General features: G+C 32.4%; 1 protein-coding gene across 3 annotated transcripts in view; it reads left to right on the top strand.

Moving 5' to 3' along the window:
* Nucleotides 1-15222, top strand: part of LOC127698442 (poly [ADP-ribose] polymerase tankyrase-like) — an 85047-nt gene that overhangs the window by 35077 nt on the left and 34748 nt on the right. For all 3 annotated transcript variants that reach the window (XM_052201892.1, XM_052201891.1, XM_052201890.1), the window contains exons 22-32: nt 110-241; nt 853-1002; nt 1661-1891; nt 2533-2698; nt 2947-3125; nt 7910-8004; nt 8541-8650; nt 9292-9526; nt 10352-10511; nt 11667-11743; nt 12036-12282. In XM_052201892.1, the coding sequence (XP_052057852.1) occupies nt 110-241; nt 853-1002; nt 1661-1891; nt 2533-2698; nt 2947-3125; nt 7910-8004; nt 8541-8650; nt 9292-9526; nt 10352-10511; nt 11667-11743; nt 12036-12282 (1782 nt within the window). The remainder of the gene's footprint in view (nt 1-109; nt 242-852; nt 1003-1660; nt 1892-2532; nt 2699-2946; nt 3126-7909; nt 8005-8540; nt 8651-9291; nt 9527-10351; nt 10512-11666; nt 11744-12035; nt 12283-15222) is intronic.

Genomic DNA, 15222 nt, shown 5'->3' with positions numbered 1-15222 from the left:
ACAAAAAATTTATAAAAACTATACAGATAGTTGATATTAAATAAGAAACAGTTGCCTCTTTTATTTTGGAACTTAACTGATTTGATGCTATATGTGTTTACATTTTTAGGAGGTGCAGAAAATGGTGAATGATAAAATGGATCTGACAGTAAAAATAGCACAATTATTAATTGAAGCTGGATGTCAACCTACCCATAAAACAGACAATAGACAGACTGCTATCACTCTAGCCATAGTACAGGTAGCTAAGACATTTTGATAAGTATCCCATCTCATGTAACCCCAAAGTATGCTTCAATTTTATCTGAAGTTTATTGTAATTGTGAATTTAAAATAAGAAGGCATGATACACTGTTATTTTGTATGCCACTAATCTGTGTGGCCTAACAATGTATTTTGACCTATCTGGTATTGTCTCCATCTGTCAGAATGTCCTCAACCAGTTTGATCTGGAAAGTACTTTCATGATCAGTTAGTTTTTTCAAAATTTTTAAACTTGTTACCAAAATCATATATCCTACAGTCTGCTAAATTTTACTTTTCTGTTCAAATTTTGTGTTAACAAAAAAACAAGATATTTTTTACAGTTTCATTGAGCAAAAAAATTACCCACAAAGCATTCTGCTAAAAAATTTAAATATGATTATTCATTCAGATTTTGGATTTAGTTTTTTGTGGAGATAAATGCTGTCAGCACAACTTTGACACCACTATATAAATGCAAGCTGCTGCATCAATATTAATAAGGTTCAAGGATATAAATAACTACATTATAGATACATAATTTCTTGTATTCAACCATTTTTTATTTTACAAATAATCATGACTTAATATTAATTCACTATTTTGCAGGCAAATATCAGATTAATAACATATTTGGTGGAGAAAGGAGGAGCTATATCAGCAGAGAAGAATCAACAGGGAGACAACCCACTTCATCTGTTAGCTAAGATGTGTATGAAAAATGATATGGCTACATTGGTCAAAACCCTCAATACAGAGGTATGAAAAATAGTGAAATAATAATATATAGATCTGACTTGGGTTGCGAAGCCATCCAGATCATTACTTATTCTTATGAATGATAAAGATTACAAAAATTGATCTGCTGTAATCAAGATGATGTTCAGGATTAAAAGTGTCAGCTTATCACAGTTTAATACATTTATTAGAGATCTTTCTCATACTGACATTGAAAACTAATTGCTTTTTGCATTTCAATAAATCCAAATTAATACAAATCCTATAGTGCAAAGTCAAAAGTGAAGTGAACAAATAAAATATTACTATATATTCAATATAAAACAACTTTTCATTATTAAAATGATATGAATATAATAATAGTTTTCCATAGTTACATGTACATGTACTTAAACACATTAAGTTCAGAAATTTCAATAAACACATAATAAATTGATATTTTATGATTATTCTAAAAATAAAGATTGAATACAATGCAGAATGAAAATGTTTTAAAATTAAAAAAAAAATGTTTACTATTCTGCTTTCAAAGGTAAAAATGTTTTGGAAATATGAAGGAAAATAGCATTTCAAAGCCATTGGCTATCAGTCAGACTTAAAACAATTTACATGGCAAAGTTAGTTCTATCTAAAAAGAGAGCATGTTTCAACAATTTAAATTGACTGAAATTGTTTGCAGAACGTACCTGTAGAAATAAAAGAGAATGGTCTGACAGAAAAGATGGAGGTTGATGGTGACAATGATAAAGCTTTAGACTTGAGAGCACCAGAAAATAATGTTCCAAAACCTTCCCTAAAGAAAGAAATGTCTAAAGCACGACCAGAATATATGAAACTGATGGCGTCAGATGTCAACCATAATGGTTTTACTCCATTACTAGTTGCTTGTGAACAGTATGCTATATTTAAGGTATTGTTCAAATTATTTTCTATAAGCATGTTGTTTAAGAATTAGGAAAAACTATTGTAAAGATGATTTAAGATAGGTTTCTAGAAAAGAATTTGGTACAATTATTGCTAAATTAACTGATGAACAAGTGAGCATGACTGTGTGTCAGTTATTAGTTGTATGTTTACCTCGCCATTGTTTTCATATCTGTTCAAAAGAATAACATGCTATACATAGACAGAATGGAGGTAAAAAGGTCAAAGCATCAGTAGTTAAATGGTGAAAAAACAAAGCTCAAATTTAACAATAACATAATTGTGTTGTCTTAGAAATCTATTGTAAAAGAAATATGTCAGCATTTTTACCAACAGACCATTGGATCTGAGTTACTCCAAAATTCCTGTCCTCTATCCTTTTTTGATTCAAGGAGCAGTTTCTGGCCATACATGAAATATTTGCCACTGAACATTTGATAAAATAAATATTTCATTCAACTTTTATTTAAGGGTTTCTTTATTGATTATATTGTTATACTTCAATGAGACTACAAACCAACAACAGTCTTTTCCATTATTTTTAAATGTAAAAGAAAAAGATCAGCATTAAAATCCTCAATTTGAAGATATTTGATAATGGAGTAAATATTTTGCTTTTCATTGAAGAAGGATAAAACGGACAATGAAGAATTTCAAGCAGCTTTGAAGAATGGCAGGGACTTTATAAAGGCTGTTTTAAATCTCTCAGGAGCAAATCCATCACAGACTGTTCAGAAGAAATATTTTGAAGGTCTGGAACCAGAAAATGAATCACAAAAATATGCATCTAATGGTAAGTGTAGTACCATACCACATTTATCTTGACATCCTAAAGGATCTCATTCAGTTTTGTTTCAAATAGGTGAGACATATCTCTATATTATATTTTTTCATTTGCTTTTTAAAACACCAAATGCTGTCACAAAAGGAAATTAAATGCAACTCATTGAAATATCCAAGTATGGGTTATATTGTGTAACTAAAAGAAAATGTAAAAACAACGCTTAGCAAGAAATTAATTATGCTGATTGTAATACACAGGCAAATGTTCAGCTGTCCACTTCATGGTGAAAGCATGTTCCGACAATAAAGAAGAAGGATGCAGTGGATTAAACTTGATACTGAGTTACAAACCAGACTTAGAAGTAAAGAATTTATCAGGAGATACACCCTTGTCTTTAGCTGTTAAAGTGAACAGCCTTTGTTCTGTAGAAATTCTGGTAAGACAGATTCATTATCTATATCTTAAATATGAGAATATGAATACTTTATATTTTTATGCAAGAAGAAACTCATTTGGAATCTTTATGGTTATAAGATTAAAGATACTTCCTCTCATAATCAATGTTCAAAAGAGATATGTGTTAGTGAGACAGTAAACTGACAATACGTAAAAAACAAAAAACACCAAGGTAATCAACAAAAGACGTTTCTATACCAGTGTTCTCCCCAGGATTTTTTTAAGGCGCAAAATTCAAGGGCGCGTAACTCTTTTTTTAGAGTGAACGTTTGTGATCTGAAGCAATAAGTCATAAATTATGACATGCAATATGAATTATAATGCTTTGCGTTATGTGTTTAATAATGCAGAGTATTAATGAATTACAAGGATATATATATGAAATAAATTGATTTTAAACACAAAAGTTATTTATATTCAGTCAATTAAAGAAGTCAAAATATAAATATTCATCTCTACTCTCTGCTCCTTCTAGGGATATTGTTTCAAGATAGTGTTATTTTGTTGGACAGTCTGTTCCTTAACTTTGTCTTTATCCTCTTCAGGGTTAAAAATTAAACCCCCACTCACAATAACTTTTGCTTATACCCCCTTTAACATTTCTAAGCCATGGAAACTCAGTCATGCAGCCACTTGTCATTGAAACCAGAAACATGGTGCTTGCTTTTATCAATTGCTAAAACTTGAGCTTGGTTGGGATTAGGAGAAGCAATGAAATCTGCTTATACTGACAGTGTAGACAGAGGTGTATTCCCCTTTTCATTAGAAGTCATTGGTGTGAAAAAAAACGTCTACTTCCATCATCTACCTTTTGCTTATAATTCACCCCTTTGTTATTTGCAGAGAACATGTTCATTCAGAATTAATAAAATCGAATATGGTTAAGATATTTGGTATACAACTTTTTAAAACTATTTTTTTTTATAAATGAACAGCTGACAAGTTTCCGTAGTTTCACATTACGCTTCTGTGCGTATTATTGTTTAATCCTATCTTTGGCAGATAGATATAAACGAAACTTTACAAATTCGTTTAAGTTAAAACCATTGAAATTATTTACCAGTGACATTATACAGAAGCTGCGGCGATTCTGTACCCGTGTTGATTGTCACATATTTCCCGACGCACGGATTCACGATCGATGTTCAATGATCATTTTATTTCTACAAATATGACAGTTTCAGACGAATTTACCTTGCAAGCAACATTTTTATATGACCGCAAAAAAAATTTTGTGGTCGTATATTGGTATGACGTTGGCGTCGTCTTCGTCCGGCGTCGTCGTCGTCGTCCGGCGTCGTCCGAAGACACATTGGTTTTCGCACTCTAACTTTAGTTTAAGTGAATGGATCTTTATGAAATTTTACCACAAGGTTCAATACCACAAAAGGAAGGTTGGGATTGATTTTGGGGGTTATGGTAATAATAGTAAAGGAATTAGGGGCCAAAAAGGGGCCAAAAATAAGCATTTTTGTAACTTCCAGACATAACTTGTGTGTTAGTGTATGGATCTCTCTGACATTGTACCACAAGGTTCCATATCACTAAAGGAATGCTGGGATTGATTTTGGGGGTAATTGCCTCCAAATTTTAGGAATTAGGGGCCAAAAAAGGGGCAAAAAACAAGCATTTTTCTAGTTTCATGACAATAACTTGTGTGTAAGTGTATGGATCTTTCTGAAATTGTACTACAAGGTTCCATATCACAAAGGGAAAGCTGGGTTTGAGTTTGGGGGTAATTGCCCTAAACATTTAGGAATTTGGGGCCAAAAAGGGGCCAAAAAACACATTTTTTTCTAGTTTCCAGACAATAACTTGTGTTCAAGTGTATGGATCTCTCTGAAATTGTACTGCAAGGTACCATACCACAAAGGGAAGGCTGGGATTGAGTTTGGGGGTGATGAATCATAATGGGGGTTCAAAAAATTTTGGGGGGGGATTTATTTTTTTTTCCTTTTTTTTCTTTTTTTCCTTTTTTGTTTCTTTTAAAATTTTCCATTTTAAGTTGGTTATTTCTGATTTATATTTAAAATCAAATATTAATGATATGGTAGGAGATACACACCAAACAGGATGTGTAAATTATTATATAATAAGTATTGTGCAATAGCAAGAAATTTTCAATTGCACAGTATTGCACAATAGCAAGAAATCTTCAATTGCACAGTATTGCGCAATAGCAAGAAATCTTCAATTGCACAGTATTGCGCAATAGCAAGAAATATCCAATAGCACAATATTGCGCAATAGCAAGAAATTGTCAATTGTACAGTATTGCGCAATAGCAAGAAATATTTAATAGCACAGGATTGTGCAAAAGAAGATACTTCCTATAAATTGCTTATTTCTTGACCAATTTCAATGGGGTTTTATTCTTGATTTCATGGGGTTCTTTAATATGCTGAATCTAACCGTGTATTTAGTTTTTGGATTTTGGGCCCCGTTTTTAAATTGGTCCACATTGAGGTCCAAAGGGTCCAAAATTAAACTTTGTTTGATTTCATCAAAAATTGAATTATTGGGGTTCTTTGATATGCCGAATCTAACTGTGTATTTAGATTCTTAAATTTTGGTTCCGTTTTCAAATTGGTCTACATTAAGGTCCAAAGGGTCCAAAATTAAACTTAGTTTGATCTTAACAAAAATTGAATTCTTAGGGTTCTTTGATATGCTGAATCTAAACATGTATTTAGATTTTTGATTATGGGCCCAGTTTTCAAGTTGGTCCAAATCGGGGTCCAAAATTAAACTTTGTTTGATTTCATCAAAAATTGAATTATTGGGGTTCTTTGATATGCCGAATCTAACCGTGTATTTAGATTCTTAATTTTTGGTTCCGTTTTCAAATTGGTCTACATTAAGGTCCAAAGGGTCCAAAATTAAACTTATTTTGATTTTAACAAAAATTGAATTCTTAGGGTTCTTTGATATGCTGAATCTAAACATGTATTTAGATTTTTGATTATGGGCCCAGTTTTCAACTTGGTCCAAATCGGGGTCCAAAATTAAACTTTGTTTGATTTCAACAAAAATTGAATATATGGGGTTCTTTGATATGCTGAATCTAACAATGTATTTAGATTTTTGATTTTTGGGCCCCGTTATCAACTTTGTCCACATTGAGGTCAAAAGGGTCCAAAATTAAACTTTGTTTGATTTCATCAAAAATTGAATTCTTGGGGTTCTTTGATATGCTGAATCTAACCATGTATTTAGATTTTGGATATTGGACCATAATAGGTGAATGTCCAATTTAAAATTTTTAAGTTCTTAGACCACATTCAATCTGTGTTAGAAACCTATGCTGTGTCAAATATTTAATCACAATCCAAATCCAAAGCTGTATCAAGCTTGAATGTTGTGTCCATACTTGCCCCAACTGTTCAGGGTTCGACCTCTGCGGTCGTATCAAGCTGCGCCCTGCGGAGCATTTTATTTCAATTTCTATTAAAGTAAATCACTCCTCGTTATCTTTAATCAAACTTTATTTTAATTTTTTCAACTACTAATACTTTCATTCATAGTTTTCATCGTAAATATCTTTAGCAATGTGTATTCAAATTTATCATGTGTATTCAACACGTTCATTGGTCGTGTTAAAATAGATTCTTCTTCTAGACCAATGAAAAAATTCGTTATATAAATGGTCAAGTGATCACACACACGATGCGTAAATACAATGTATTTGCGATCTATTTCTTCAATTTCTGCACTGAAGTTTTTAAAATTTTTAATTTTCTTCAAAAAATATCTATCTTCTTGATGATCATTTACGCTATTACCTGATAACATAGTCCGATAAGGCTGAGATAAGCGTGGCTCAGGTAAAACTAATTATCAGTTATTGCGTAACACTGACCGACCCATCAGCGGTGATCAGTAACTTGACAATTTTAACCAACATTTATAATGCAAATGTGAAAATTAACACGCTGCGGGATCAAGTATTAAGGGACAGCGGTCAATTAAGACGCTGCGGGATCTACAAAAATATTATGAAGGCGCTGCGGCACCGCAGCGTCATATCGGCCTGGGGAGAACACTGTATACAATATTTCAAAATGCAAAGCACTCAAGAAGGTAATAATCTTAATTAGAAGTTTTCTTGTGAATTCCATTTCAGGATAAGACAGTTTTGAAGGTTAGCTTCAGAAATACTTAAAAGGGATATTCACTCCCAATATACATGCAGTAATCTGGCAGTTTATTATAGGATTAAACACTTTTTTCTAGAGGTTATTGATGTGTAAACTGGGCCGATTAACTCGCAAACTAAGTAAAAGTTCAATGACGTTTATGTATAGTTTGTGAGTAAGCGGCCAAGTTAACACATCAATAATCTCTAGAAAAAAATTTATGTTTAATCCTTTTAATTCTCAATCAAACATTTGGTATTTTTTTCTTTGAATGTCAGCTTTCTGGGAACTCTGAGATAATGCACATGAATATATCACAGTGAAATGGAGGGAGCAGTTGATATGTTACAAAAGTAGTTTCGGTAACATGGTCTATTGAAGTGTAAACCGAGGAAACAAATTCAAACAGACCAATCACATTCAAGTATTTGTAGATATGCAAATCATTTAAAAATTATATTATAGCTGTGTTGCTGTAGAAAAAAAAGTGAGACATATCTCTGTATTAACATTTTAATTTCATTCAACTTCAACATGCAAAATAATCTTTTATGTAAACAACATGCTTAAAAATAAAAATCTTTATATTGTGCGCTTTCAGTTTTAAAAAAAAATGATCTCATTACAGTTACAAGCTAAAGCCAACCCTAATGTGACCTATATTGTGGAAAAAGGTGCAGAGGATAAGATAGTAGAAGCCCCAGTCTTACACTCTGCTACAAAGTGAGTACAAATCCCTTTACTAAACAGTTTGTTAAGTTTAAAAAAAATCTCATGAATTTTATGTAGTTTAAATTGTTACTATAAGATTTTTCCAAATAACCATAGAACTGAATAGTTTTATGAGAGGTGTGCCGTAATTATAGCTGTAATACAATGGGAGTTTCAAAAAAAAATTCCTTTCTGTTTTAAAAAATACAAAAATTACAGAAGTGAAAACTTTCAACTTAAGCTTGAAGGTCATAGAAATTAGATTATTAGTTCTTAAAAAACCACCTCATCAAGGGAAAATCTACAAGTTGTTACAATAAAAATTAAATGCATATCAATCTAATCCTTGTATTTGTATTTGCAATTTTTTATTTTATTGGGAGACAACTGTTAATTCAATGTCAGAAATAAAATGACACCCTGTCCCTGTCCCAATATTTTAGCCTAAAATTATTAAAGTCATTTACTAAATATATTTCGCTACTTATGAACAGAGTATTTCATACATCAGCAACAATTGATATTAATGAAAACTTGTAACATTGTAGATCTAAGTCAGTGGAAATAGTGGACAGACTGTTGGCAGCAGGGGCACAAGCAGACGGACGAAATAGTAAAACAAAGAGAACATGTCTTCACCTGGCAGTTTCCGACAGAGGTAAGTTTGTATTGACAGTAGGGTTACAAACAGATAGAGGTGGGGGGGGGGGGGGGAAGAAACAAGGAAAATATGTTTACAACAGTGTCAGACAGAAGAAGCCTCTTTTTGAAGCAGAAGCATAATTAAATGGAAAAAATATTAAAACAAAGAGAACACGACTACTCCACGCAGTGTCTAATAGAGGTTAGTCTGTATTGGAAGCAGAGCGCAAGCAGATTGAAGTAATAATGAAATAAAGAGAAGATTAAAGCAGTCTTACGACAAGGTCTCTATGAAAGCAGATGTACAAAGAGAACATGTTTGCTTCAGCCAGTGTCTGAAAAGAGTTAAGTCTGTATTAACAGCAAGGGTTCATGGAGATGGAGGAAATAATCAACCAAAGAGAATGTATCTACACCAGGTATTGTCCCAAAAATATAAGTCTATTTATCTTTTACAGAAGAGCTCAATCAGGTTAAAGAAGTTGTTGTACATAGAGAAATTTATATAACAATCTATAGAAGATTACAAGATAAATTTATGTAGAACTGTAAGATTATTTTGTCAATACAAGTCATTGAAATATATTGAAAACAAAATTGAGTACTTTAAAAATTTGCAGATTATGTTTATGCCTATATTTTGTTTTCTTTTTCTAGGTGATGAAGTTAAAGGAGTCCAAATAATGTCAAGCTTACTCAATTCTGGTGCTGATGTTAATGCTGTGGATTCAGAAAAGCGTTCCGCACTACATTTATCTGTCAATTCTAACAGTGGATCGTCAGATTCTAGTACAGATTATGAAGAAGTTCTTATTAAGAAAGGAGCTAATATCTTTCAGAAATGTAGTAGTAATAGAATGCCAATACATTATGTCTTTAAAAAGATTGAGTCGTAAGTTTACCTAGCCTTTAAAAAAACTAAATTAAAATGACTATATTATAAGTGAAAAGCTTTGTAGGTTGTGAGATATCAGTGTAATTTGATAACAAAGGAATGGTGGTAAATTTCATTAAAATTGCTATAGAAATTGATTTACAAGATATAAGAATAAGGATATGTGGTATGTATACTGTCCACCAAATACCAAAGGACAAGTATGTAAACATTCAATAGATTTGAGTTAAACTTTTATAGCATAAGTTTAACCATGAGCAAACTTATACTATAAAAGGCCTTGGGATAACAAATGTAAAAACATTTAAAAAGAGAGAAATCAACATCCTGATTTAAGCTTATTACATTGAAGAAAAACAATTAATGCAAAATAGCAATCATCAACAACCACTGGACTAGAACCTCCTGACTTTTTTTTTCATTTGTTTTCAAGTTCAGTTGCATTTCTGCCTCTATATTCTGTAAATGCAGAAATTATTGTGTGCATTTATTATTGCGATTTTTGAAGAATTGACAAAAATGCGAGATTAAATATTGCGATTTTAGGAAAATCTGCATACAGATATATGTAATAGAGCTCAGAATGCAAGTTCTTATTATTGCTATACTCACCCAGTCGCATTATTCTCATTCATAAAAATTTCACAATAATTTCTGAATTTACAGTACTTCACAAAGTGAGCAGTTCTATGTAATTACACTGTTAGAGACTTAATCAAACAAGAAATTAATGTGTATCACAGTTCAAAAACAGTAGTATTAGCTGATGCAATGTTCTAAAGGTTAGAATTTAAATTAACAAAGAATATTTTACATTTATAGACCTGAACTGAAGACAGCAATAGATCCAATTGATTTACTGAGTTTGTTAACCCGTACCATGAAGGACCAGCAGATTGATGAAACAGACTGTAACCTTCAGACTCCCCTACACCTAGCAGCATATAGAGGGGCAACCATCTGTTGTCTACATTTAATTAAGGTACATGTCTGTACATAATAGAGGGTCAATAATCAGTTTTATACATGTAATTTATACATTCATGTGGTAGCATATGAAATGACGATAATATGCTTTTAATCTTATTCAGGTTTACATTAAAATACTGCCATTTAAGTAAGGAAAGTTTATAATTCTGATTGAATGATGTCAAATACCAAAAATTCGTAAGAGTTCCGTGGAACCCAGTGTCTTGCCTACTTTTGCTGTTAATCGCAGGCTCAACAAAAATGAGATGAGGAAAAAATTTAATAAAAATATTCCTCTCGATACATTTTTTTTGAAGCTTTTGTCCAAATTTGGTAAAAATCTAGGATTGTTTATGAATCTAATAAATGTTTGAAAAATTTAACTGCAGACTGTATCTAATGTTAACTGGAAGAAAAACTAAGTCCATTTATAAGTAAAATACGGAAAACAGGATTTTTTTTTTTTTAAATTTACTTCTGGATACTATCTTATGATCATAAACAAGCTTCTGTCCAAGTTTGGTAGAAATCCAGGATAGTTTGAGAAAGTTATTAGAATTTTAAAAACTTTAACCACAGAGTGAATGTAATGTTTCCTGGCAGAAAAACTAAGTCCATTTATAAGTAAAATACGGAAAAACAGGATTTTTTTTTTTTTAAATTTACTTCTTGATACTATCTTATGATCATAAACAAGCTTCTGTCCAAGTTTGGTAGAAATCCAGGATAGTTTGAGAAAGTTATTAGAATTTTAAAAACTTTAACCATAGAGTGAATGTAATGTTTCCTGGCAGAAAAACTAAGTCCATTTATAAGTAAAATACGGAAAAACAGGATTTTTTTTTTACAAAATTTACTTCTGGATACTATCTTATGATCATAAATAAGCTTCTGTCCAAGCTTGGTAGAAATACAGGATAGTTTAAGAAAGTTATTAAAATTTCAAAAACTTTAACCACAGAGTGAATATTTGTAGACGCCGGTGACGACAATGATGCCGAGGGAATGTAGGATCGCTATGTCTCGCTTTTTTGATTAAAGTCGAAGACTCGACAAAAAGTGAGAAGAAGGTTAACAAAAATTCAATAAGTGATAATGCAAGACTTTGTTTTCGAGTTTTAAACTAGGTGAGTTTATATGTTTCATTATTTGACATCTTTTGTTACAGAGAAAAGCAGTTGTTGACAAAAAAGATATTGATGGAAATACACCATTGTCATTTGCAGTATCAAATAAGCATGACAGGTATAATAGTTATAATTTATTTTAGATTCTTTATTCTTTGAATGATTATCACACCTAGATAAAGGGAAAATATATATATGGCCAGTGTGAGCTATTGCAATTACTTATATAATTAGTGACCGTCATCCATCAACTTTTACCCAAATCGTCTCTTAAAATACCATTATAAATTGGAAAAAAAACTAAATGCATACAAACTTTCTTTAAAATCTGAATACAGCCCAAGTACGTATACTTTGCCTTAAGTATAAAATGTGATTCACATTATGTATAAAATACTTCTTATCTTCAGTTGTGCCATCATCTTGATCCAGAATGGAGCTAATGTCAAAAATAATGTGGTGTTTTCTCCCAAAGACAAGCCAGAACCTGATAAAAATAAGAAACCATTATGGCGATGGAAGCCTCTGGTTTTACCAGAGGTAACTCCAGAAAAGAAAACCTACTCCATATTCCAGGAGGCCATACAAAAAGAATTACAGGGTGTAGCTCACATGGTCCTTGATGCTTCAGGAAATCTGGACAGTCGTGTTATAGAGGTACATATTGAAAAACATAAAAATGAGTTTCTTTGAATTATGCAGATTTTTGAAGAGTACACATATTACCATGTAAAAGTTAAAATACTGATAAGAAAGTGACGTTTTTGGTCAGGCATCCAATGTTTACTTACGCTTGACATGTGAAAGCATTAAGCTCTTCTGAAATATGCTCATGGTCTTGCTATGACTTTACCCGCTACTGGTCAATCATAAAGTCAATGATAATCAAATGACTTCAGTCATCAATACAGTGGGTTTTTGCCTTTATACTTCAGTTAAAGATTCTCAAAGTTCAGTTAACTATGAGTATTTTTCTTACTCAACTGTTTCATATAAGTTTTATACGACTGCAAAAAATTTTGCGGTCATATATTGGTATCACGTGGTCGTCGTCGTCTGCATCTTCCGAAGACATTTGGTTTCCGGACAATAACTTTAGTAAATGTAAATAGAAATCTATGAAATTTAAACACAAGGTTTATAACCACAAAAGGAAGGTTGGGATTGATTTTGGGGGTTAAAATTCTAACAGTTTTGGAATTAGGGGCCAAAAAGGGGCCCAAATAAGCATTTTTAGCTCACCTGGCCCAATGAGCCAAGTGAGCTTTTCTCATTACTTGGCATCCGGCGTCCTGCGTCCGTCGTCTGGAAACTTTTACAAAAATCTTCTCCTCTGAAACTACTGGGCCAAATTTGACCAAACTTGGCCACAATCATTATTAGGGTATTTAGTTTAAAAAATGTGTCCGGCCATCCCACCAACCAACCAAGAAGGCCACCATGGCTAAAAATAGAACATAGGGTAAAAATGTAGATTTTGGCTTATAACTCTAAAACCAAAGCATTTACAGCAAATCTGACATGGGGTAAAATTGTTAATCAGGTCAAGATCTATCTGCCCTGAAATTTTCAGATGAATCGGATAACCCGTTGTTAGGTTGCTGCCCCTGAATAGGTAATTTTAAGGTAATTTTGTTGTTTTTTGTTATTATCTTGAATATTATTATAGAAAGAGATAAACTGTAAACAGCAATAATGTACAGCAAAGTAAGATCTACAAATAAGTCAACATGACCATAATGGTCAGTTGACCCCTTAAGGAGTTATTGCCCTTTATAGTCAATTTTTATACGACCGCAAATAAATTTTGTGGTCGTATATTGGTATGACTTTGGCCTCGTCGTTGTCGTCCGAAGACACATTGGTTTTCGCACTCTAACGTTAGTTTAAGTGAATGGATCTCTATGAAATTTTACCACAAGGTTCAATACCACAAAAGGAAGGTGGGGATTGATTTTGGGGGTTATGGTACCAACAGTTAAGGAATTAGGTGCCAAAAAGGGGCCAAAAATAAGCATTTTTGTAACTTCCAGACATAACTTGTGTGTTAGTGTATGGATCTCTCTGACATTGTACCACAAGGTTCCATATCACAAAGGGAAGGGCCAAAAAGGGGCAAAAACAAGCATTTTTCTAGTTTCATGACAATAACTTGTGTGTAAGTGTATGGATCTTTATGAAATTGTACTACAAGGTTCCATATCACAAGGGGAAAGCTGGAATTGATTTTGGGGGTTATTGCCCACAAAGTTTAGGAAAAAGGGGCCAAAAATAAGCATTTTTCTAGTTTCCAGACAATAACTTGTGTTCGAGTGTATGGATCTCTCTGAAATTGTACTGCAAGGTACCATAACAGAAAGGGAAGGCTGGGATTGATTTTGGGGGTAATTCCCTAGAAATTTGAGGAATTAGGGGCCATAAAGGGGCAAAAAAACAAGCATGTTTCTAGTTTCAGGACAATAACTTGTGTGTAAGTGTATGGATCTTTATGAAATTGTACTGCAAGGTTCCATATCACAAAGGGAAAGCTGGGTTTGAGTTTGGGGGTAATTGCCCTAAATGTTTAGGAATTTGGGGCCAAAAAGGGGCAAAAAAACAAGCATTTTTCTAGTTTCGAGACAATAACTTGTGTTCAAGTGTATGGATCTCTCTGAAATTGTACATGTGAACCTCCCGACGGGAGTACAATAATCCCTTCAGGGGTCTCCTCCCGACCTCCAGTTGAAGACAAAAAAATCCTGTGTATGAAATATTTCATGAATGAAAAATTTCAGCCCAACATATCTGGTGTAACTGACATTACCTGAAGATATATTTTACCTGTAAATCAATTAACATGTATAATTATATGGCTTCACTTGTCACCTTGGGTGTCAAACATACTGGTAATCAACGATTTTTACCTCAGGCTAACTGCTGTTGTGTAATAAATTTATTTGAGGGTTCTATACTTTCTTTCAAGGCTTAAATTGAAATTTATTTAATAACTATGACCCATGATTACAATCTAAATGTGTTACTTATCATGCATTTAAAATCTACTTGCAGATAGATAAGCAAATGTTCTGATTGCAATGAATAATGGTAAAAAAGATATGACCTAAAAAATTTAAAGAACATACTAAAAAAGAAGAATGTTAGATTGAACAAGTTGAAAGTTTAAAAAGATAGAGAAAATTTATAAGTACAAGGGTACATATAATACATTCGGATGGAAAGTTGAAGAAAACACACTTTAACAGACAATTTCTACAGCACACGGTTACATTTACGACAGAATTTATGTCGATTAAAAACCTCCTGATCTGAGTCCTAATCTCCTGACCAAAATTTCCCAAACTCCTGATCTTAGTTTCACAGTACATCACATGTACAGTACTGCAAGGTACCATACCATAAAGGGAAGGCTGGGATTGAGTTTGGGGGTGATGAATCATAAGGGGGTTCAAAAAATTTGGGGGGGGGGGGGGATTTTTTTTTCCTTTTTTTTCCCTTTTTTTTCTTTAAAATTTTCCATTTCAAATTGGTTATTTCTGATTTATATATAAAAGCAAATAATAATGATATGGTTTGAATAGATAAATTAAAAATTTTTAA

The sequence above is a fragment of the Mytilus californianus genome, unplaced genomic scaffold (genome assembly GCF_021869535.1).
Source record: "Mytilus californianus isolate M0D057914Y unplaced genomic scaffold, xbMytCali1.0.p SCAF_4, whole genome shotgun sequence".
Taxonomy (NCBI): Eukaryota; Metazoa; Mollusca; class Bivalvia; order Mytilida; family Mytilidae; genus Mytilus; species Mytilus californianus.
This window is presented reverse-complemented; position numbering and strand designations above follow the sequence as displayed.